Raw genomic sequence first — 24538 nt, 5'->3', positions numbered from 1 at the left:
TGTGTGTGTGTGCTGTCTGGTGTCAGCATCTTCAGATCGAGCCCCACGGTAAGGCTCGAGCACTGACCGTCATGCCTGGCTCTCCTCTGTCTCCCTTGGCTCCATCTGGGCCCATCTCTCCCTGCAACATGGACAGGTATTAGGACACACATGACCCACAGAGAGGCTCGCAGCACATTAATTCATTAGACTGAGAGCAGGTGCAGCACATGAACTAAGTGCAAAGTCAAAGTGAAAGGTTAAACCAGCTTTAATAAAAAGATTAGATGTGTTTGGTTTCTCATTCTGAACGTGTATTGTCCTTATATGGGATTTCTGACCAACAATTAATAATATTAAAGCTAGGAAAGCTAGGCTAAGAAAGAAAGAATTCAGTTTCCTGAAAAATGTCGCAGTGAAATGTGAAATACTCAATTTCAAAAAGTAGCCAAGCAGATCTGGATCATTTAGGTAAAGTTACAATGCATTGTGTTTACGGGTTCAAATGCTACTTCACTGAGAGCAGCTTGGTGGAAACGGGGCTAAAGTGGGCTGTCAAGAAAACAACCAGTAGAGCAAGTATGACATTTACCGACTCTCCTCGCTCCCCCGGGATCCCTGGGATACCGCGTGGACCCACTGTGGCGGGACCAATTGGACCTCTCTCCCCCTGATGCACAGGAAAAACAATATTACAACACGTCTGTGGCAGACAGATGTATAAAACTGCATTACAAGTAAAAAAACAAACACACAACAGCACGTCCCAGTGCCTCTGTACACATAGTCTCTTGACAGGTGGTATTTGCCGGCATAGTTTCAACGAAAACAAGCAAAGAAGAAACAGTTTTCTTTCTTTTGTTTTCTTATACAGAATTCCTTTTATATATTGTATATCAAATCGGTACAACGTTACAGTTTTCGCCTTAGTGCTCAGCCTTCCTTTCAGGCTGCACCACAGCAAAATATTTGTTCAGAAAAATAATGTAGCTTGGTTGACTCAAGAGTGTCTCAGTTTGAATAAAAGGTGCACCCATCAGAGAGACAGATGCTGCTCTGCTCTGCTGTCACCGCCTTCCTTTATTACTCGATGATGCAGCAGACAAGCCAGTCAGACGCACGACCCATCAAACTCTCAATCATCATGAAACAATCAAACAAGGCTACCACAGTCAGGTGAAGAAGAAAGAGCAGAACAAATCAAGGAGGGATACAAAAAACGCTGTATTCTTTTTACATCCCTCTTACATCATGCTTTAAGTGTCAAAACTGTCAAAAAACAAAAGTTGTGTCTTTGTTGCCACTCAGACACCTGACCGCTGCTATTTTGCGCACTCAGTGACGTAACCCACACTTTTGTATGTTCTCGCTCCTGTTATACTGTACTTTTATTTGCTACATCACCAACAACAAAATACCCTCTCTCATCTTCTCAGTCAGACCGCCACAGAAAAAACATGTTAAAGTGTTGTCAAGCCAAGTACAGTCACCTTCTGTCCTTGAAGCCCCTCTGGGCCTTTAGCACCTGCTTGTCCCTGAGGGCCAGTGATGCCTGTGGCCCCATCATTTCCTCTGGGACCGGGAGGACCAGGTACCCCAGGTGGACCCTGCAAGTATATGAGCACAGAGACAGTTAGTTATGTAACTCAGCTAGCTGTGAAGATGAGTGATGGTCCTGCAGAAGTTGAAGTCACAAACTCACCCTTTCACCTTTCTCTCCCTGGGCCCCTTTAGGTCCTGCGAGCCCGTCGAAACCACGGTCTCCCTACACCGACAAAGAAAAGTGGTCACACTTTGCATTTGGACACAAAAGTTTGGACACAAAGTTGTACAGAACATACCTTGGGGCCGACTATTCCCTCTTTTCCGGGGGTCCCTGGGGCCCCAGAGTGTCCGATTTCTCCCTGGAGAACACAGAGAGAAGCCTGTAGATGCCAGATCTTAAAGAAGCTCACAGATGCAAAGAATCAACGACACGATACCTGTTTTTCTACCACAGATATGACTCATACCTGTTCACCTTTTCTTCCTGGTAGGCCAGATCGTCCGTGAACACCCGCATCCCCCTGAGCACAAACACTCATGATTCACTTTATGTTCATGTGCTTACCACAAAGTACATTACTCACACATGTCTGACACATTCAATCTATTTAAGTTAACTAAAAGAGCACAGTGTCTATTATCTATTAAATGTTAAAATGCTTCCGTTCACGATTTGTACAGAAACGCCCCCCACAGTGTCAAAATCCCACTACGTATTAAATTATCTCTACACAATGTCTTCATTCATGCTTCTTTTTTCACATTTTATCAGTCTGTCCCAAACTCGCCTTATCTCCTTTGGGTCCCTCGCTTCCACAAGCCCCTTTGGATCCTCGGTCACCCTGGAAACACACAACTTCATCATTGACAGAGGCAATTGGAGAGGCGCAAAGAGAAGAAAAAATGCTCCAAACCAGACAAGCAGAGAGCCCATCTTTACACAGACAGTCCTCTCACCTGCCACTCAGGCTCAATCACTGTGCACGAGCACTTTCTGTACACACACACACAGTGTACAGGACATGACGCAGAACAGGATGCTATACTTTTCCTGATAACAGGTGCTCAGACAAAAATGACAAGTAAAAGCAAGATAAGTGGCAGCGCAGCTGGAGGGGCTGATGCTGTTTGGTCCAGCCATTCTGAATCCATGTGCATGGCGTCTGATAGCACACTGGTATTATCTTCAACGGTAAACACGAAGCTACTGCCAGCAGTGGGTTAGCTGACTGGAAACACTGGATACTGGAAAGAGGAGGAAACAAACTTGCCAACCCAGCATATTCAACATATTCCTTTAAAAGGTCCGATTTGTAAGAATTCGCAAACTTTTCAAATACTGATGCTTTAGTATGACGGCCGACCCAAACTACAATCCCAAAACGTCAGTATTGGCAAGATGGGAATTAGAATCAAAAATCCACTTTTTCATGAATTGGACCTTTAAAGCTTCAACCCACTGAGCGGTTCTGAACTTTTTAGAGATGGCGGGGCCTGCTTCTGATGCTGTTTGTAGGTATATCTTGTGTGTGACTGGCTGTCTTTGTTGTGTGTCTCTCTTGACTCATTTCTTCCTGCTGTACTCAATTACTATTATCTCAATGATTACCTGATTAAATAAAGGTCATAATAGTAACAATATAAAGCCCAGCCTCCCTCCACATGCCTGAGTAGTCGCTTCCATCTTTGATTGGTTCAGTGATTCAAACAGAATTCAAATGAATGAATGAAGTGAAAAAAGAAAAAGGAAATTGAATCAATCCAGCTGAGCAAAACAGCCATTTCCAGGTATTAATCATCATAATGTTAGGGTGAAGAAAAACATTCAGTGCAGATAAATGTAACAATTTGCATTCATCCTCTGCAATCATATTAATTTTATACTATTATCCAGTGACTGTCATCATCGACTCCTAAAAGACGCTTTCAAGATTGAAACCACACAGAATGAATAAACAACACACACACACACACACACACACACACACACACACACACACACACACACACACACACACACACACACACACACACACACAACAATGAAAATACCTTGATTCCTCTCATTCCTATGATGCCAATCTCTCCTTTGTCCCCTTTACGCCCCAGCAGCCCCTCTTTTCCTGGTAAACCCTGGAAGACAAAACAGAAATCATCCTTCATTATGTCCAATAAGGAGAGAAAACCCCTCACAGAGAAAGTGTATTTTGATGGAAGGATAAATCACAGACCGACTCGCCAGGCACTCCAGGTTGGCCGGCTTCTCCCTGCAGAGCAACGACACAATTACAGTAATCAGAGCAGTAAAATTACAACCTGTAATGATTGGCTTTGCTATTAATCCTGCAACTGATTTAATCACAATCATCATCCACGCTCAGCATCACTTGCCTTCTGTCCACCGGGGCCACGAGCACCCGGGAATCCAGTGGATCCTCGTTCTCCCGGCTCTCCCCTCAGACCCTGATGTCAAACACATGCATATCGATCATTTGTAATATCAATAAAGAGACATCCAATCTCTGGTTTTGGTTCCTGCACACCACCAGAATATTGTTTAAATGTCATCATTAAGTGATTCATACTTCTGATCTTATTTGACTGTTGAGTAACCAATCGATGGCCTCAGCCTGTTTGGCAATCAGATCCACATGACTAATGACAATATGTCACCCAACCCTAATTTAGAGTAAATACTGTTGAAGGGCAAACTATCTAAAAACAATGAGTCAATTAAAGGTCCAGTGCGTAGGATTTAAGGGGATTTAAGGAAATCTTTAGACAGAAATGGAATATAATATTCACACTGATGTTTTGATGAGTGTATAATCACCTGAACCTTTGAATAGCTATTTCTATGTTAACTTGGAGTGAGCCTTTTATATGTATGCCATATTGCAATGTCTACAATATTTCTACAATAACCCAAAACAGGCAAGACAAACATAGTCTCTGAACAGGGTTTCTCAAGTGTAACAGATCCTGTGGATTTCTCTGGTTGGATAAAACGAGTAATGAGAAAAAGTCACTTTTGGTACTGACAGGTGGGCACACTTCACTATGTTCTGACATGTTCTTCACCAAATCTTAAATTGATTCTTTAGCTAATCTTTGGGAGGATGCGCCTTCCCAGTGTGTTTAAAATAGTGGTGCTAAACCAAAGTCATGTTTCAACTGCTGAATATTAAAAGGGATTACAGTAACACACACACACTCTTCTTCAGAGCACAGTCGACAAATCTCAGTTTCACCAATTTATTTTGGACATGTCAAACAACAGGCTACGTTTCGGCCTAGTGGCCTTCATTAGGGTAAGGAGGAGAATGGAAGTCATGCCGTTTATGTTCATGTACATATTTTCTTAATAAGTAAGCCCCTTGTTGGTCATTAGAAAGCCCAAAACTGTCACATATGTTCTGACAAGAGTGAAAAAAAAATTACCTGCTCCCCTGGTGGCCCCTCTTGACCCTTCACCCCTTTTTCTCCCTGCACACCTTTGGGTCCCCTGTCACCCTAAAATGGAACAACATTGAAATCCACAATCCAAATATACACCATAAGAAACAGAATAAAAGTGGATATGTTTCTATAGATTTAGCATTTTGACCCATCCGGGTGTTCACTGACTGTTTCTCCTTTGTTGCCCTTTTCTCCAGCGGGTCCTCCCACCAGCACAGTGTCCCCCTGCGAGTGACAGTGCAGCTGTAAACATCTGGCTTCACCCCAAAGCCAAAACATCAAGACACAACGTTTCATCCTGTTACTTTTTCCCACTCAATAGTATCACAGCTCATTAACATTGTGTGTATTCATATATTCCTCTTGCTCTCTTCAGAGTAAACCTCATGAAAGAGCTCTTTCAAAACAGCCGCCGCTGACACAAATATTCTCCATTTCTGTGTCACTGGCGTTTACAAATATCAACAAATACAATAGCGAGTGAGCAGTGGGGCTTATTGGATATTAAAATGCACACACCTTCTCTCCTTTGTCACCTTGAAGCCCGACGTCTCCCTGACAAGAAAAGATTGAGAGCAAAACATTTCATTCAGGCGTGTCAATTTAATTCACCCCCTTACATGAGCAGATAGCTCGGGGGACACGGCTCATATAATGACACATAAAAATGAGAAAAGGACTGGTGGTATTCACCTTCTCTCCCCGTGTGCCTCGGATACCTGAGGGACCCTGATGGACACACAAACACACACTGTATGACTCCACAGTCGGCACAGGTTGATCTCGATATAAAATGACGGGCATCATGAGCCCTATTAAATAATTATCTTATAATCTGAGAGATAGATTATGTCCCCATATAAGTAATGATGGAAAAGATCCTGAAGTTTTGGTGCAAAGGCTCTGTTGGTGCACGTCATGTCACTGAGTGATGGATAAAAAAGGAAACACATGATATTTTACCGTTGGCCCTCTCTCCCCATCCAAGCCAGCACGACCCTCCTCTCCCTAAGACATGACAGACAGAGAAAGGCACACAAGTGTTGGTTTCTATCATCCTGAGGCAAATTCATATCAGATCACATCTCCTCAGTGATATAATGATGTATCTCATGTCTTACTCTGGGCCCTGAATCTCCTCTCTCTCCTCTGGGACCCGGGACTCCGACGCCAACTTCCCCCTGGCAACAGAAGTAATATGAACACCCTTCACAAGAGTCTATTAACATTTAAGCAGGTAGGTGGAAATATGTGTCGGCTTGGACTGTCACCTTGTCTCCTTTGACCCCATTGGTACCAGGAGAGCCCTGGAAAACAAAGCATTTAGCCAATCACATCTGACAGTCCATCAGTTCATTTGGCTTTCTCTCTTTTTCTCTCAGACCTAATACTTTAAAAGCTTTACTTTAGGGACCAAATTAAAAACATTATTAACTACATATCACAACTAGAAACAGGTGACAGATTAAAGGAAAAACTCCAATAAAGGAGCGGAGAAACATAACAGGCGCTGGCTCTGTTATGCAACATTTTGCTGGCGTGGTTTGGGTCCGCTTGTCCCCTAAGAAGGAGGGGTCATGGCAAATCAAAACAAACTTGTTCTGAGTGATCACCTTTAAGCTACGATGAAACATCTCTCTCCTGATGGGAGCGGTCTCCTCCAGGCAGCCCGTTCTCTCTCCCAATGTGTCAAACACAGCAGCCTGGTCAGTTGCCCTCGACTCTAAGTTTGAAGATATAGTTAACCCTGTAGTGTAATTCCTGGAGAATCCCTTTAAGCGTATAGTTGTACAAAGAGCGGGTTGGGTCGGGTGGATCATTTGTAAGACTTTCCCACAGGAGGGTGGGGTTCACCTCCCATGTGTGACAAGGTGTCAACATTGAATTGGTTTGAAAGATACGTTGTGTAAGTGAGTTAGCTTACATAAATAATGTTACATAGCAGGATGTTTTCCTGAACCTGATCAAGTAGTTTTGTTGACTTAACCAAACCAAAACAGTTTGATGTTTATAACAGTCGAAAAGTCGTTATATGTCATAATATGTGGTTAGTCAGCAAGCTTTATTTTGAAAGTCTCCCAGGTGTTGCAAGTAGTTTTAATGTCTAACTTGATTGCAAAACTGACAGTAGATGGGTAAGTATATCGGCATAATTTGAATATTAAGGCGTTTGTTTCATCATTTGGGTTTTTGGTTTAGTTGTTTCCTGTTTCATTTTGTCAGTTATCTCCTCGTGTGTCATGTTTTGCTTTTCACTTCCTCTTCTTGTCCTATGTATTTTTGCGCTCCTTTTTCGTACTCTTTGTCAGTTTGTTTGTTTTAATCTTGGTGTCATCGCTGCATATTCTGTTTTCCTGCTGATGTTGGTTCGTCTGCGTTTGCTCCTTGCATGTGTCCTTTGTTCCAGTTTTTCTGGATGGTTCTTGGTTTTGTATTTTTAGTTTTTCCTTGGATTCTCTTTTGCTTGCCTTTTATTGTGCTTTTGCTGCCTGCCATTTTTTGCCTGCCTTTTGATATTTGGATACCGGCTTTGTGAGTAAAGCCTGCTTATTGTTTTTGACCTGCCTACCACTGTGTCTGCATTCGGGTCCTCACATTTTTGCAACCATAACACTCTGACGTATTTGACGAGTTTGGAAACGTGTTGGGCTCACTGAATGGGTTGATGAAAATGATGACTCACACGCGATGGCCTTTACTGTCCTCAGATCTCAACCCTAGTGAACACATGCAAGACTATGAACCAATGTGTTTGACAGCAATTTCTACCACTGTCATCAACACACCATGATGGAATATCTTTTGGCAGAATGATGATACATCTATCCAGCTGAGCCAAGGCAACGCCTGACTAAGACACTATTTTCCTTTAATTTGTCACCCATTTGTATCTATAAGCAGCCGTTATGGAGCACGATCAAAATCAAGCCAATGTAAGGCAACTTTTAGCTGAATGCAGCTACTAATGTAATAAAAACTGAACTCACTGCCTGTCCAGGAGGTCCAGCCGGGCCTGGGGGTCCGACATTTCCTGGGCGGCCTGCAAAGCCTGGGAGTCCCTGAAAATAAGACCTCAGCAGTTGAAAATCATACCACAGAGATTAAGATTGAAAACATTTTGTAATCAGTGGCTCCACTGACCCTGTCCCCTGGTGGTCCAGGAGGTCCATTTTGTCCAGTTTCTCCTCTCAGACCAGGAGGCCCAGTATCACCTGACTTCCCCAGTGGCCCTGGAGGACCAGGTGAACCAGGAAGACCGGGATCCCCCTGAAGTCAAGTCGCAGTTAGATTCTGACTTGATGAACCACACTTACTGATTCGAAAGGACAAACATGTGCTTGCTCACCTTTAAACCTGGAGGCCCGACCCGACCAGGAGGACCTGACAGTCCGATTCCCTTCTCTCCCTGCAACACACATCGTGTCATACCTGCTGCACCGATTAAGTTTGATTTCAGGCAAATAAATGAAACACATGACAAAAGCTCACCTTATCTCCTTTTGGCCCAGAAGATCCTGGTGCCCCCTGCATGCAAAGACACAAATAGCGGGTGTGAGAATAAGAATTACTGATCATGGATACCAATAATGAGATACCAATAATGATACAGAACACAGATATATTCATTCATTTTTTTTATTTACAACAACAAAAACAACAATAATGTTTAAGTGTGCAGGTTGTTTAAAAAGTGTTACAAATGTATGCGAAATCATCATTATGCTGGTGAAGACGCTTCCCATCAGTATTGGTTGCTTACTGTCAGCGGCTTGGCTGTCATTACAGTTAACATGCCTCGTTAAGCTCAAGGACGACAAATAATCAAAACCTGGAGCATCAGAGGAGATTACAGTTGACACTTTTAGATAGAAGGCGTGGAGACTTTAATCACACTGTGATAGATAGAAGGTTGATTAAGGTGAGACTAAATAGTAGTCTGTAGCCGAGCTTGACAAAAAGAGTCCAAGTTTTAAATGTAGAGTAAAAAAGTCAAAATACTGAATACAATTAGTCGTATTATTATACATTTGCTTCACATTTTTGTGATATCTGGAAAACAGAAATTTCATACCACCATTACATAAATCTAAGTAGGATGAGTAAAACATCTGGAGCCTTCCAAGCAGACACAGGCTCAATGTCAACCTGATTTTTATGGCTGTAGCAGCATGGGGAGCTCACAAAATAATAATTACCAAGGATGCTAAATTAAAACTGTCAAGAGCAATACAGAATCTCTGTACTTTAATAAGAACATGTTGCCTCAATAACGGATACATAATAGTTCCCATAACGGATGTACGTGATAAGTCGACCAGTCAATTTTATGGTTCCTACCCTCACTAGTCTGGCTTCAGGAACTCATTATTATTATTTATTAAAGTAAACATTTCGGTTACATATTCTCATTATTGCACTAAAATGCCGCTTCATAAAAATCTAGCATCCATGTTAACAACACTGGTTTCATAAATGATTTAAGAAAATGATAGATTGTGAAGCTACCTCTTGATCCTAAAGTATTTTGGGGTTATATCCTGCCACCCTGTCATACAAAGAATTAAACAAACTCTATTGAATATGTGTCTACTCCAGTGGCCACAGGTGGGCAAATGCCTGACAGAAATGAGTTACTGCTCTGGAAGTTTATTTCTGAAGTGTATTCTGAAAAAGAAAGGTGAAACATTTGAAAAGATTTCTTAAAAAAAAACCTTCTTACCCAACTGCTGAGGAATGAGGTCAGCAATTTTATAATGGCTCTTATAATCAAAACAATACTTTTTTGGACAATGTTTAACCTTATAGATAAAACTGTGCTAAATTGTGACTTTTTTCTGATTGTTTTCTTACTTTTAGACTAGTTTAGTTTAAACTTCCACATCAAGGACATCAGTTGCTGTGAACATCCCTAGCTCTGATAAGTGCAAAGACGAGTAAACTTCTGGAGGGATTTGATCACAAAGCTGAACTCTTTGCCCACAGTTAAAATCTACAGTACAATGTAAGATTCCCAGATTAATACGCATCTTTGTTCACCTCAACCGTTAAATCCTGATGAGATTTTATCTTAATTACACAGTACTAATGGTATTGTTATAGTGGTATTAAACTGTCACTGACTGATGACAGACTACATTCAGGACTATAAAACATGAGAATCAATGAAACAAAGGGTGGATGCTGATTACTCACATCTTCTCCAGGCTCTCCTGATTCACCAGCCACTCCCTAGTATGACGACAGATTACATGTTGTCAACGTGTTGCTATGTTAACGTGATGTACAGGTGTTGCTCTGCAGCGTGATGGTACTCACCCTCTCTCCTTTGGTGCCAGCAGCACCTTTGTCTCCCCTGGTACCCTGACAGACAGCAGGTGTCATACAGCTTTAATAAAAGGCACATTTTCCACATGGACTGAGAGTGAGCCTTCAGTGCTAATGGTTTGGGGTCTGACTCACCTTTTCTCCAGATAGACCTCTCTCTCCAGCCAAGCCTGGCAGGGTTTGACCTGGAGGACCCTGCATCAATCACAGCCAGGGAAGTTAGTTCAGCTCCGTTCAGCTGCTCTGCTCTATCATTTTCCAGTCTCTCACTTTCTGCTGAGGCTTTATTAATTGGCTTTACTCTGCATCCACTTTGAATTCTTCAAAACAGTCAATGCTACAGCTACTAATGTGAATAAATGGTTACTTCCACACTGATGCTGAGAAGAGTGACTCACCCTCTCTCCTTTGACTCCAGGTGGTCCAGCCACCGCCTGTAAGAGTGCGGAAAAATTGAGAAAATAATAGTAATTACCTGTGCACCACCATGTGGGTTCTTGTTCATGAAAAGACGTAAATGTGCACTTAAAAGCCTTGCTACACAGGTATCATATTAGCTCAACCATTAGTCTTCCCAGCTCTTAAAGATTAAGAGCCTTAATGTCTTCGGCAAGGACAGCCAACAAATTCACAACCAGTACTGCCCGTACCCGTAACCTTTGCGCTACAGCACACTTTAAATCTGAGAGATTTCTGCTCTGATGCAGGCTGTGTTTAAAACATTAAAGTCTTGTGTTAATAATACCCCCAAATAATTGTACTTGAGAATACTGAAAGAAACACAAGGACGTGATGTTTAATTAACGACTGAAACAAAAATATGCTGTAGTTTAGAAAGCTTTACACGAGTCTGTTGCAAGTGCGAAGCTGGAAAATTTACTTTGTCTTTGTCTTCGTTTGTGTGTGTGTGTGTGTGTGTGTGTGTGTGTGTGTGTGTGTGTGTGAACAAATGGTGGAGCCACTGAGCAGATGGACAAGTGTTGCCTGGTTATTTATCAAGCAAGTGAACTCGCTGACAGTGTCACTGGGGCTCTGTCCAAGGTCCTGAACCTGAGGCTGTCAGCAGTGAGGGAGCTGTTCGAGACACTCGTCACGATTCATGTCAACATCACAAACAGCAGGAGTGGCGACGAATACTGAGTGCCTGACAAGCAAGCTCAATATTTGTGTCTTTTATCTCGAAACCCTTCTTACCAGCTCCCAGCCATGACAATGTTTAAACCGTTTTTAACAGATAAAACAGGACAGGGTGTCTGGCGGCCTGGTGGTTAAGACACATACCATATGCTGTGAGACCTTTGCTACATCTCTACATCCCTCTCTCTGATACAAGTTGCAACATGACATTAACTCAGGAGAAGAAAAAGTAGTATTACGCCCTAAAAGAGCTTCTCTAGTGTAGCATGTGCAGCTACCTTCTATTATACATTTGACAAAACACCCATAGAGGCATCGTGCGAAGGAATATGATGACGTTTAAAATAAAGAAAACACTGCCAAGAGGAGAAGACGTTCGACCAACAACAACGTGCAAGACCATTGACAACAAAGTAAGGCTGATAACACAGAAAATAGTGGGATATTTTTGTTTTTTGTTGTTGTGGAAGATGAAACCCTTTCCTTGGCTGAGTAAACATGTGCTCTGGAAGCTAAATGTGAAGCTCAAGCCTTTCCACATACTGCCAGATGGACATTTCATCTCTGAGAAACAGCTGTCCCCTATGTGTACGAGCAGTGCACTGAATTCCCATCAAAATGCTTCAAAAAACACTGCGGTTGGGGGAGTTCACAGCGAGTAAATGTGTGTGCTACTACATGTCATTACGATATCTGGCAGCAGACCTGCTGTGCTGCATTACAAGAAGCTGTGCTCCAGGCTAAAAAGTTTGATCGCTCCTGGCTGAGACAAGGGGTAATCTGTTGCAGGGGCAAATGAAGAGTACACTGCACGCCATTTTACAAGATAAGGTCAGGTGCACAAATAGGCTGCTAATAGCTTGGTAGCAGTATGATAAAAGTTTAAAATTAGTCTTGTTGGTGTCTGCAGTGTAATGACATGAAATGATTTTGACTCTATGCACAGAGAGAAAGTTATGAATGTGTGACCTTCTCAGTCATTCTCAGTCTCAGTGAGCTGAAATTTGGCTTAATTGAGATCCTCATCGGCAGAATTGGCTCAGACTTTGTCAAGCCGAGCCAATTGCTATTAGCAGATGTCTGCAGTCACTCAAATACAGACAACTGGCAGGCAATCATATTATCAGTGTCAGTGCTAAGGTAGTTTCCAGATGAAGGCCAAGTAGCTGATAAATCACAGCTGAGCAGAGGTTTGACTTCACCTTCAGCTCTACCAAAGGATTCTTAGAATATATTAAAAGGAAAAACTCAATTCATTGATGTTTAACCTGACCATGGGAGCAGCTTCAAATAGACATCCAGTTCATTTTGCTTTGCCAGTTCCTAACAGAAGTTCACAATATGTATACCAGAGTGTTCTCAAGGCTCTTTTTCTTGTTAAAGGGACAGTTCAGTTCAAGTTCACTTGAGATAATCCACAGACATTGTTGTGAGACTATTTTCTTTCAAGCACTCTACAACCTTCAACCTTAATATGGTGCAGAACACGCACCATACTCATGGAGAAGAGGTACATACTTGTTACAGTGTGGGATGTAAACATGGTAAACAATGGTGTCCTACATTAGTTATCTAGCTGCTCGTCCATGAGTAGATGCACTTCTTCCTTTTGCATGGTGAATGCTGAAAATTAGATTCCAGCCAGAGATGTTGTTTACAGCTCACCTATTGCAACGTGAAATATGATCTGACGCAAGACAATCCAGATCGGACGGCCTGGTGGAGTGCATTCATTGAATCAATGATCCATAAATGTATGCAAAGATTTAGCTGCAAATCATTTTCATGGCTAGTTTCACTACAGGCCTCCACTGGGTTTTCCCTTCATTTAGATCAAATTCTGTAAAAAAAACAAAAAAAAAAAGCAAGGCCTGTACTGCATCAGATAAACACAAGAAGGAGTCACCAAATATGTTTCAGTCATGTGAAAACTCATTTCACCGGGTCAGAAAGGGCAGGAGCATTTGCTTTGAATGCCAATCAATAACAGTCGTAACACAGAGTAATCCCACAGAGACAGCTCTCGAGGGAAGATGAAGTTCTTGTGTTACTGCCTAATCCCAGCTCAAAGTACTCACCAAGCACAGAGGACTTTTAATGCTCGGTATTTAATATCACAATAATTTGCTCACTGAGAGACATCGCTTTATAATGTTGATGGAAAAGATGTTTTCGCGCTTTTCTCGACTGGCTTCGGTGAGAATTGATTTTCTCAGCTTGCTTTAAGCCTACTGGTAGCGCTGTCCTACTGTTGTTCTGATTGGTTGAAGCCTTTACTGGATTCAACCACAGGTGGTGGATCCCATCATCTATAGTCAGACAGGATGTCTCTATTCTGTTGTTGTCTGTTTGTGAACTGTCTGGAGCTCACACTGACGCAGCCTGGATCAGAGTTTATAGGAACAGCTAGAAGAAGCATATGTAAGCAACCAACAGTTTGACTCCAGGGCAACTATAACAAGTGTACAAATAGCAGAGGAAAATTTATCTGAAACACCATTTTGATTCTAGGCAGGCCCAGGTGGACAAACAGCAGCAGCCTGACTGCGGCCCCTGAAGGAAGCCTCAGAATAAGACCGCCTAGTGTTGTTGTGCACCAGATGAAAACTCTTGCAGTAGGAAGCTAATAATAGCACTACAGAAATGTTTTCTTTTTTTTCACTTCAGGCAGCAAATCATTCTATTGCTTGGATCACATCCAATAAAAGCGACCACAAAACCAATTTCATTGACTGCGGTTCAAGCCAGAGGCAGCTCGGCATGTTCTCACCCTCCCTGGAGGACCGCTGTCTCCCTGCTCCCCCTTTAAACCGGACTGGCCTGGTGGTCCAACAATGCCCTGAGGAACAAATTACACCATGATGACACAGAGGAGGACCTGCAAAAAACAGCACAGTGCTACACACACTACACACACACACTACACATACTACACATACACACACACACACACACACCTGCTTTCCTGGTAATCCAGGTATTCCCTCTTTGCCGGGCACCCCATCTCTTCCAGGGACTCCTGGTTTACCTGCTTCACCCTGAGGAGCAGCAAATACTTCAGTATACAACATGTAATATGTATTTAAGTTTGTTTTACTCATAATATGTCCTTTCAAAGAAGTATTTCACCGCAGGAAAACATGACCTTTCCATATAATTTGGCTGTCTATGCTGTCTAAGACACAAATATTCTAGAAATGGGTGCTTTTCAATACAAATGCTAAAACAGAGAAAAGGGGCTGTGGTTCTTTTGCTCAAATGGTAGAAACCTAAGACAACCAGAATGTGCTGCACTGCAACAATCTATTAAGCGCTGAGCGTTGCTTTCTTTTGACTTTGTTGTGTGTTGAGCAATGACAGCCTGGTCACAAACTGTCTCATATAACAGCCAACAGTACACTAAAATGTGTTTCTGAAAAGATTTTAGACAAGAAAGAGGCAAAGCCATAACAGGATCCTGATTAATATTTGATCAGGGCTGCTCGGTTTCACAGTTTGACCTGAGTTTCGGGTCTCGAGGCTCTTCTCGCATCTGCCCTACAAAGACTAACCACAGAAACTACACTAACAATGAAGCTATGAAATAAATACATCAAAACAACAAAACATTACATGTTGTGATTACACCGTAATGAATAGCTGGTTGAAAATTAGCAATGCTTCCCTTTAATAATAAGGTCTTCACTTATTATTTGAATATATTTCTTTTATAATAGTAAGATATTATTACACAAACAGCCAACAGTTGAGAGCAAAACAGAAAATGAGAGAATAGTGGCAGAGAAGTTGGTCGTAGTGTTCACTGTTAATACAAATGTCAGTATCGTGTACATGCTGAGGAGATTGCTTGTTTTTCAGCTGAAGGTACAACAAATCACATGTTCCTTGACCTGCGTTTTCAAATTATGAGCACAAAACGCAGCTGAAGCTCCCATTTATCAAGAAAAGCTCGATAAACAAGTTTTGGCATTTTTATTTAATTAGCTTCCCATTTTCAGTTATAACTCAAATGCCTCAGGCTCAAAACATTTCTTCCATTTTACACTTCCTCGATGTGCAATGAAGCAACAGCAGCAGCCAGATCAAGAGTGCATACTCACCACCTGCCCTGACAGTCCTGGGGGGCCCTGTGGACCCTGCGGGGCAGAAATAAATACCGTGGTATGAGGGAGCACAATGTGATACACACACAATGAAGGAGAAAACATGAAAGCAGTTTTTTTCCCCCTGAAGAGAAACTGTGATTTATGGCAACACTTACTACAGCTCCTGGAGGGCCTGCTGGTCCCGGCAGACCTGTGCTCCCCTGGGCACCAGGGGGCCCCTGCAGAGAGAAGAAATTCACTCACACACTGCAGATCTGTTATACATCTTCGCTAGACTGTTATGTGGCTATGCACTGCGGCGAGCTATTTTACCTTGACACCAACACCTGGCTCTCCTTGATTACCCTGAGGAAAAAAACAACTTTTTTATGACTTTGTCCGGAAAGGAACAAACTGAAGAGTTTCAGTACACATGTCGTAACAGGTAGCAGCACACTGAGATGTAGTAAACTCACCTTCACACCTGCTGGACCTGGGGGACCATTGGCACCCATGGGTCCCTAATTGAAACACATATCACCAACATGTAAACTGCTACATGAGAGTCTGTGTATTCATGCTTCATCATGTGATCAATGAATGTACGTATATGAAGATAAACAACATGACAGCTCCCCAAAGGTGAAGCCATCTCGATCGCCCCCTGGTGGCTGACTGCAGTACAGGTCATAAACCCCGCTGACACGTCAGATACATTTTTCCCCAAAGATGGTGTCTGTCATTTTATGTTTTAATCCTTTGGGGCAATGCTGTCAATGTTACGTCCATTAAAAGTGCTTTGTTTTCTTAAGTGACCTTTTTGTTAATAAAATCCTTTTTGTCTCGCTCACAAAGAAGTCTTGCTCTGAAATCACGCGAGGTACGTTTTAACAGCTGTAGCTTAATCTAGATTGTCAAAATCAGTTAAATACTCAGCCATGACTTTGGCAATAAATTCCATCTATAAAATCCAAACTTCTTCCTGAGGGAGGCTTGTGTTTCTGGTTATAAAACATCTTATTATCTAACAAAAAGTATCTTCAAAGGAAAAGTTTCCGTAACGTTGCCGGACACTGGGAAAGTGAAGTGGAGGCATGCTGTCCATCTTTATACAATCATTTTTTTGATACTTACAGTTGGGCCCCTTACGCCCGGCTCTCCTGGGTTTCCCTAGGAGCAAAATACAAGTCATATACAGCACATTCACATCGTAACATACTTACTACAACTGCACATAGGCCACATTTTACAGGAACATTTAGCAGAAGCTTATTCACGTCCTTGCTGAGACTTAGATTGACTTCCTGAAGTCTCCACTGATTGTCTGGCAACCTCACAGTGATAACAAAAGACATACAAACACATATTTATGCATAAATATGTTTAGAAAACTGCGCACATAAAAAATATATACATTTTTTTTCTCAAATCTATACATCTTATGTGCTTATACTGAACAACATGGATTTGACGTAAATAACACAAAGACGAATCACCGAGGTACTTGAGTCTCTGCAGGAGACATACATTTACAATCACTCAAACATCTGACTGACTCATGACAACAGGTAGGACAACACAAACACAGAGGATCAACAGTGTCAACAAAGAGACGCTCACATGGTAAGCTCTGAAAAATCAGTGCTGCGAGAGGGATAAGCACACAACAGACAGCAGGCACAGCTGCATGCACGATAAGCAGACTCAAGCGAATCGACATCACAGTACTTTTTGGAGAACACCCAATATAGCACCCCCACCCCCGCCCAATCACTATTGTGCATTGGATCTGGCTAGAGCTTCGGCTCAGGATGTCAGCTGATTTCCTTTCATCTCCTCCGACAAATCTGTGGTGATTTACATGCTTAAAATTCAACTTCAAAAACTCAACTCTTGAGTTTGACATGGGTTCTTTGGGGACAGGCGGTCTTGATTAATATTTCATGATGTGTCGATCGAGGTCTGACTCTTATCCCGGACTCCAGCTCCCAGAAGGATGTTTCCAATACAAATGAGTTGGATTTAAAGTGGGGGAATTTGCCTGGGAGGTACATGTAGGTGTGTGCATCCTGATGATTGCTTGTTCTAGTCTGCTGTTGGTCAATGTGGATACATCTCAACATAGCTCAATATAGCTTTGGTTCATTCCCCTTTATCCCTCTTGTATCTGATACAACAGAGACCAGTTCTCCCAAACCTTCCTCCTCCAGCGCTCAAGCATGCCAGCCAGTAGCAGAGAAACCTACCGGTCTGCCTAGAACTCCTGGGAACCCAGGCAGGCCCTGGAGAGGATGAAAGATAGAGGAAAGTAGATGACAGGAGGGTGGGGGACAGGTGGGTGGAGAACAGTGTTAGAAGAGGGGAAACAAACAACAGAAACATGGAAATGGACAGGTATAAGGGACACATCAGGAGGGCTGGGGTCAAAGAGTGAGGAGTTAGCCGCACAGCTGCAAAAGGTTACTGTCTAAGATCTATGAAGCCTCGGCCCAAGAGGGGGAAAAGAGAGCTCCATCAGCTTGCAGCCAACCCAGTGATTTTCTCTGAGGATCAAGCCTAAGGGAAGGTCCCTTTGCTGGGTTACTGGTTACTCACTGGTTGGCCTCGATTACCAGCAGGCCCTGTTTGGCCCTGCTCCGACATGGAGGGAAGGAAAACACAAAGTGTGAGGAAGTGCTTCGTATCGCTCCTCTCCTTATATTTATTCTAGCAGCCAGAAGTAATAGAGTACATCATTTGACTGTCAGTGCGTTGGAGCTTTTAGAAATCATTTTAAAATGTTTCGTAAAAAAAGATGAAACCTTAACGTGTCCTCTGATGTTAACTGGAATCCTGCTGGTTTTACATTTTGAAAAAGATTAGCAGGTGCTTGACGTCTTTCACATGCATTAATACTCACATATTTACATAACACATTTATAAAGACAAATACACAATGAGCAAGAATATTATGAAAACATTCACTATAAATGATTTACTATCGCTTCTCTCATAGTAAAAAAACACACTCACCATGTGTTTTGGAAGAAATATTGACCAAATAGTTACACAAAAGTTTAGTCACAAAAGGTATTACTATAACAAGCTGAAAATGGGGGGAATAAAAACCTTCATTCAGGATAACTCAGCTAACATCCAGTACTTTTCACTTACCGGTTTCCCATCCAGACCAGGTTTTCCTGATTCTCCTGGTATTCCCTAAGATGACAAACCACAGATCACTTCTTATAAAAATGGAATAACAATGTATTGGTAACAACAGTATAATCAAAAACAGATTTTCTCACTAGTTTAGGAGTTATTATTAAAGTAATGTATCTACAGAAAGGTGACAAAGTCTCTTACTAAATTCAAAATGCTGTTTTTCCACACATGTATTTGTTTTTCTGGAGAGAAAAAGCCCCAGCTATGAGGCAAATTGGCTCTCGCTCCTGTGTGTGACGATTTTCAGTATTTCTAACCACGACGTCTTGCAGAACCACAATTATATGTTATCAGCGCAAAAATAATCCTTGCTGCCCACAGATCCTAATCCATTCTGCAACGCAACCCAGCATGTTGACTCAGAGGTGCTGTGTTCAGCTACCAGCTGGGGCCGGGCCTTTCTGTGGGGAGTTTGCATAGGTTTCCTCCAGGTGTTCTGGCTTACTCCCACCATCAAGACTTGCATATGAGGTTAAAAATGTGAGTTAATTCTAGAGCTGGAGTTGGTCCCCAGGTGCCGTACAATAGCTGCACGCTGCTCCTTAGGGATGGGATAAATGCAGCAATGAACCGAGTATGATTATATGTGACACATACTGTAAAGATTCTTCTTCCAAAAGATATTCCCTCATTTGGCACTGATGATGATGATGGTGGACAGTGCTGTCTAATATCCGTCCAAAACATCCCATAGGTGTTCAACTGGGTTGAACTCTGGTGACTGCAAAGGCCACAGTGTATGATTCACATAATTTTCATGCTTATTAAAACATTCACTGACCCTTTGTGCTCTATGGATGGGGGCAGTGAGACCACTGATCAGGATACAGATGTTTCATCATAGGATAAAGGTGATTACTCAGAAAAACTTTGTTTTGATTTGCAGTGACCCTTCCCTTTAAGGGGACCATGCTAGTCAAACGTCCCCCACAGCATAACAGAGCCAGTGGTTTTTATGTTTCTCCACTCATTACTTCTGCCAAGCAGGGTCTGTTTTCACCTGTGTCCGTTGGTTGGTTGGTTTGTTAGCAGGATTACACAAAAGCTACAAAACAGATTTCAATGAAACTTGGATGGAGGATGGGTCTTGGGCCAGAATATACCCCATTAACTTTGGTTGCAGATCTGGATAAAGGAACAAATTCAGGATTTTTTTTTCTCACTTCCTTTAACATTAATTTCTCAGTTGATGAAAACAATGGGGTGTATTTAGATGGCTTCCATCTATAAGTAAAAACAATTTGATGAGGATCCTAGATCTTGTGAGCTTAAATTATGGTTAAACAATTATGGGTGGTTTTAAATGTAGAATGACACAAGGCTATCGAGTTTGATATTGGATTAGGTTTGACTGAATTAAAGGGTTCAGGTTTTTCCTTAAATTTGTCACCTGTCTGTCGATTACACCTGAGAGCAAGCTCACCTGCGAGCCATCACGTCCTCTTTCTCCTGGCTCTCCTCTGTCTCCTTTATCACCACGAGATCCCACAAAACCCTGTAAGACACATTAAAATGAGCTCATTTGCATAAAGAAACACATGAAAGAGCATGACTTGACAAATGATACTGTATGTGATTGTTTTATTCGCAAATCTAACCCGTTCTCCTTTAGGCCCTAGTGGTCCTGCAGCACCCGGCTCTCCCTTCTGTCCTGAAACTCCTGGAGGCCCTCGGACTCCAGGTGTACCAGCCAGAACTGCATCAGCAGATGCTCCCTATAGTACATACACCCACACAAATGCTTATGGACTTTATTCTGTGTATCTACGTAATGTTGAATCTTCTTGGTTTCACTGCATCAATAACAAGGAGGAGTTTACCTTTTGACCTGGTGGGCCGGGTGGCCCTGTTAGCCCACTTTTACCCTGAAAAACAGAAGAAACTCTCACTTCATTGACTAGAAAAACATGAATTTCTTCTCACGACCTTAACATGAGGACAGAAATAAACAATGTCAGTATACCACGAGCACTTACAGATTCTCCTTTGTCACCTTTGTCTCCATGCGCCCCCTGAAATACAGACACGCATGACATTAGCAGAATTATGCTACATTCAAAAACAATCAAAATTATTTGTTTACCAAACTCTCCTCTTCACCTTTTCTCCTGGTCTTCCAACCTCTCCCAGCTCCCCAGCTCGTCCAGGAACTCCTGGTATTCCTGGCTTGCCTGGCTCTCCAGCAGGCCCTGGGGGTCCCTCGGGCCCTCGCTCTCCAATGGCTCTACCAGGAGGCCCGGTTGCTCCCACGGGTCCTCGATCCCCTTGGTCCCCTTTTGTTCCTCTCTCTCCTGGAACACCACGAGCACCCTGGTGGGAAGAGATAAATATCATTTTTAAGCGTTTTGAATCATGATTTTATTAGACATTTTAATAAACACATAAATGTGGGATCATCTGGACGTTCTACGATCGTCCTGGGGTTTTCATCAAGGTTTTTCATTTTTACTCCTCTAAGATGCCCTTCGTCGTACTTACATCCAAACCTGGTTGTCCTCTTAGTCCAGATTCACCCCTGTCTCCTTTTGCACCTTTCTCTGTCTTCTGCACTATAGGAGTTTGTGGTATGTCCTTCCTGTCCACAACAACTTTCAGATCAGACACCTGTGTGGAGGGCAGAAAAGGGAAATAGTTTGCAAGAGCTTTGTAACTTTTAGCCACAGGTTTCTGTCTGTGAAATGCTTCAAACAACCAGTCAGATTTGATCGCAGCAGCTGGAAAGTTGCCTGTCATCAGTGTCGTTTGTGAGCCCGAAAAATGCAAGGTCACAGGACGGTCATTTCAAAATGCATTCACACAGAAACTCTCAAGTATAAAGGTTTATTTTTCTCTGGGAGACTGAGATACAGTAGTCTGTCATCTGCAAGAATACTAGGGGGTAGTAAACTCCTCCACACTGTCTGAGCTACGTTTATTCTTAGAAGTGACAATTCAGTCACAGACCTACGTCACTCTTTGGTCTACATCCATGAAATCAACCCCCACATGCTGCTGTGGGTTTAAACTGCGCAGTCCTATTTTTATAAAGGGCCATAAACCAGGAGCAAATCCCATATTTGACTGTGGCAGCTCTTGTTAATCCACTTTTTTTTACTGGATTGAAGACATTTTTATTTTCAAACTAATTGAGCTGTTTGACACAAGAAACAACAGCTGAACATGAGTTATAAATACATCCGGAAGCTTTGAATGGTATGATAACATTTGTGAGAACAAAGGGACAAATATAACACTTTGCACAAGTTCCAGGAAATGTTTCCATTAGCAAGACAATTATGCTAAAATATTCATCCATATACCGGGAATAGATACATGAGTAAGAACTGAGATTCAGGCTGTTTTGATATTTGTATTTTTTACTGATTAAACATTGTTTTACTGCTCCTATGGGGATTTAAAGTTTGCCAAATGTAGAGTATTTTCAAATTTAGACACGACTGTTAAACATGTCTTCTTGATTAGAGGACCATGAAAGTATTGACAGATATGAGTGGGAAAATAGTTAGCCTTTCAGAAATACGCCAGCAAACATTTACATATTCAAAGGGATCATCAAGCTACAACTTCATCGTGATCAAATCCAATATTAACGTGTGTCTACTGCATTTAAAAATATCTTTTCTTAAATGACATAAGCTGCGTCTCCACTGTATGATCTGGGACAGATCTACAGGGACATCTTTTATCCCCCCAAAAAGTCCTCGCTCAGAGGGTAGTAATCTCCAAAAGTACAGGAACTTTGGGGGCACTCAACATTTCTGATTGGTCGAGTACTGAAAAATCTGCAGTCACAAATTACTTTGCTTTTGGTTCAGTTTGCTTTGATATATTAACGTGGAGTTACAGAAGAAAACATATGACAGATGGACCATCATCGTTGTTATATAATCACGTGAAAGAATGCCATGTAAAATCAATCATGGCTTTTTCATCCCTCATAATTTACCTAATCTTCACAGGTCTTTCGACCACGGTGGAAACACAGACAACAACAGGCTGAAGGAACCTTTTAGTTCTTTGACAGGTAGATCCTGGGACTAAAAGATCTCGGTACTTTGGGTGGAAACGCGGCTATAAAATACCGAAAATAGAACATTTCTCAAACCTTTTACACTGTCAATAGACACCTTTTTTGCTTTAACTTATCATTCAGTAAATACTGACTGCACAGTGTGATGGCTGTGTAAATGCTTCAACTGTAAATTGACGCCAGCTGCATATATATTGCTTCCCTATAAACCTCACTTTCACTCAGGTCGAATTACAGCACAAAGGAAGCGTGTCTGCCATTGCATAACCAAAATGGGAAAAGGCACTGTTTTCCTTGGTTGCTTGGTTCCTTGGTACCAGTGGAAAAACTGGAATAAGAGAGGAAGCAAAGAAGGTGAAGAGGGAGAGTGATAGAAACCGAGGTAAAGAAGAAGTGAACGGAGAGGCAATCACTCGATGGAGAGCAGCAAGTAACAAAACCTACCCAGCCAGTTATTAATATGACCTATAACCTTTATTCTGCTTTTAATAGAACTGAGATCGGGGTTTTTAGGTTGAATTGGGACTCTTAAGGTTGTCTTCTGCTGTGGACAGTAGCTGGGCCATTAGCGGTAGACACGGTTCATGACATGGCACCAACAGTAATACCACAGGAAAATAGGAAGGGGAAAGTTGAAAAAATGTCCGCTTTAAAGGACAACGAACAAACATTTGACAGAATTATTAAATTGCAAGTCATAAGTCCTCATACCTGAATGCCAAGGTTTGCCAATGCCTTCTGGACATCCTGATAATAGAAATACACAAACATCATTCAACAGAGATGAAGAACATCATCAATAAATGCTTCCACAAGCCACAGCTGTGTCATGACGGGTGATGTGCTACGTCCTACCACTGCTGTCCCGGGTTTGCCCGGCGCTCCGTCCTCTCCGGGGTCTCCCTGCCAAAAGATATCAAAGTGTCAACACAAAACACACGAAAACTCACCCGTGTGACACTTTCACTATAATAGAGACGGAAGTTTAACTTACAGCTTCACCTCTAAGGCCAGGGGAACCTCTCTCACCCTGGAACAGAGAAAGTTAGAAGGTCACAAAGCGGACTGAGTGGTTACCAGTCTAAAGCAAACTGAGATCAATAAAGACAACCATGACTTACTCTGGCTCCAGCAGCTCCCGGGGTCCCAGGTACGCCCTGAAGGACAGAGCAAGGACAATGATAAAAACATCAACAGATAAGACTGTGGGGGGGCTGCAGCAGCATACAGAGAGATGTAGATAAAACACACATCTGTGCTGCTACAGGAGGAGTGATGCTGTTGATAACATGACCGCACAAGAGCTAAACACATTGATGTCTGTTAAAATACCTTTTCTATGATGGTCAGCAAACAGAAATACAGTTACATGAAAACATAATTACATGCAGAGGAATTGTTTGGTGTGTATAATGACTTCTTTTCTGTTAATGCAATGTAGCCCATAGGGGTTTGTATTATTCCTAGCACACAACACTGCAGGAGAAGCAGTACAGTGTGTGTTAGACTGTAATATGCATTTAAATAATGTAATTAACAGCAATGTCAGAAATCTGCTAAGTCATGCACACTCACCGGGGTTCCTGGGGGCCCCTGTGGGCCTGGGATTGATGCCGCTTGAGCTCCTTTTACGTACACAACCTGAGACAGGGACAGGATACATTCATCCACCCCATTCATGATATTTTTCAAATACCTCTACATCAGTTTAAGGCTGCAACAATTTATCAAAGATGAGTCTATCGAAAGAATATTAATCATCAACTATTTTGAT

The 24538-nt window shown here is 42.2% G+C and overlaps 1 protein-coding gene across 2 annotated transcripts in view; it reads right to left on the bottom strand.

Moving 5' to 3' along the window:
* Nucleotides 1-24538, bottom strand: part of col7a1 (collagen, type VII, alpha 1) — a 66340-nt gene that overhangs the window by 397 nt on the left and 41405 nt on the right. Inside the window, exons 68-112 of one of the 2 annotated variants that reach the window (XM_084348775.1) lie at nucleotides 24340-24405; nucleotides 23886-23921; nucleotides 23759-23794; nucleotides 23620-23667; nucleotides 23476-23511; nucleotides 21213-21338; nucleotides 20835-21044; nucleotides 20711-20746; nucleotides 20555-20599; nucleotides 20333-20449; nucleotides 20158-20229; nucleotides 18684-18728; nucleotides 17777-17812; nucleotides 16665-16700; nucleotides 16007-16051; nucleotides 15864-15896; nucleotides 15707-15769; nucleotides 15546-15581; nucleotides 14403-14483; nucleotides 14216-14284; nucleotides 10707-10742; nucleotides 10444-10503; nucleotides 10300-10344; nucleotides 10177-10212; nucleotides 8473-8508; nucleotides 8330-8389; nucleotides 8125-8250; nucleotides 7971-8042; nucleotides 6255-6290; nucleotides 6105-6164; nucleotides 5947-5991; nucleotides 5677-5712; nucleotides 5503-5538; nucleotides 5152-5208; nucleotides 4966-5037; nucleotides 3916-3987; nucleotides 3756-3791; nucleotides 3577-3657; nucleotides 2313-2366; nucleotides 1992-2045; nucleotides 1821-1883; nucleotides 1682-1744; nucleotides 1470-1586; nucleotides 572-649; nucleotides 68-121 (exon numbers count right to left, since the gene is read on the bottom strand). In XM_084348775.1, coding sequence (XP_084204901.1) covers nucleotides 68-121; nucleotides 572-649; nucleotides 1470-1586; nucleotides 1682-1744; nucleotides 1821-1883; nucleotides 1992-2045; nucleotides 2313-2366; nucleotides 3577-3657; nucleotides 3756-3791; nucleotides 3916-3987; nucleotides 4966-5037; nucleotides 5152-5208; nucleotides 5503-5538; nucleotides 5677-5712; nucleotides 5947-5991; nucleotides 6105-6164; nucleotides 6255-6290; nucleotides 7971-8042; nucleotides 8125-8250; nucleotides 8330-8389; nucleotides 8473-8508; nucleotides 10177-10212; nucleotides 10300-10344; nucleotides 10444-10503; nucleotides 10707-10742; nucleotides 14216-14284; nucleotides 14403-14483; nucleotides 15546-15581; nucleotides 15707-15769; nucleotides 15864-15896; nucleotides 16007-16051; nucleotides 16665-16700; nucleotides 17777-17812; nucleotides 18684-18728; nucleotides 20158-20229; nucleotides 20333-20449; nucleotides 20555-20599; nucleotides 20711-20746; nucleotides 20835-21044; nucleotides 21213-21338; nucleotides 23476-23511; nucleotides 23620-23667; nucleotides 23759-23794; nucleotides 23886-23921; nucleotides 24340-24405 — 2757 coding nt within the window. Of the gene's footprint in view, nucleotides 1-67; nucleotides 122-571; nucleotides 650-1469; nucleotides 1587-1681; nucleotides 1745-1820; nucleotides 1884-1991; nucleotides 2046-2312; nucleotides 2367-3576; nucleotides 3658-3755; nucleotides 3792-3915; nucleotides 3988-4965; nucleotides 5038-5151; nucleotides 5209-5502; nucleotides 5539-5676; nucleotides 5713-5946; nucleotides 5992-6104; nucleotides 6165-6254; nucleotides 6291-7970; nucleotides 8043-8124; nucleotides 8251-8329; nucleotides 8390-8472; nucleotides 8509-9582; nucleotides 9649-10176; nucleotides 10213-10299; nucleotides 10345-10443; nucleotides 10504-10706; nucleotides 10743-14215; nucleotides 14285-14402; nucleotides 14484-15545; nucleotides 15582-15706; nucleotides 15770-15863; nucleotides 15897-16006; nucleotides 16052-16664; nucleotides 16701-17776; nucleotides 17813-18683; nucleotides 18729-20157; nucleotides 20230-20332; nucleotides 20450-20554; nucleotides 20600-20710; nucleotides 20747-20834; nucleotides 21045-21212; nucleotides 21339-23475; nucleotides 23512-23619; nucleotides 23668-23758; nucleotides 23795-23885; nucleotides 23922-24339; nucleotides 24406-24538 lie in introns of those variants that run through there. The other variant, XM_084348774.1, reaches the window with a different exon arrangement.

The sequence above is a fragment of the Pagrus pagrus genome (genome assembly GCF_965226575.1).
Source record: "Pagrus pagrus genome assembly, chromosome: 3".
In the NCBI taxonomy this organism is placed as follows: Eukaryota; Metazoa; Chordata; class Actinopteri; order Spariformes; family Sparidae; genus Pagrus; species Pagrus pagrus.
The sequence above is the reverse complement of the archived record's forward strand: the minus strand, read 5'-3'. Positions and strand labels throughout refer to the sequence as shown.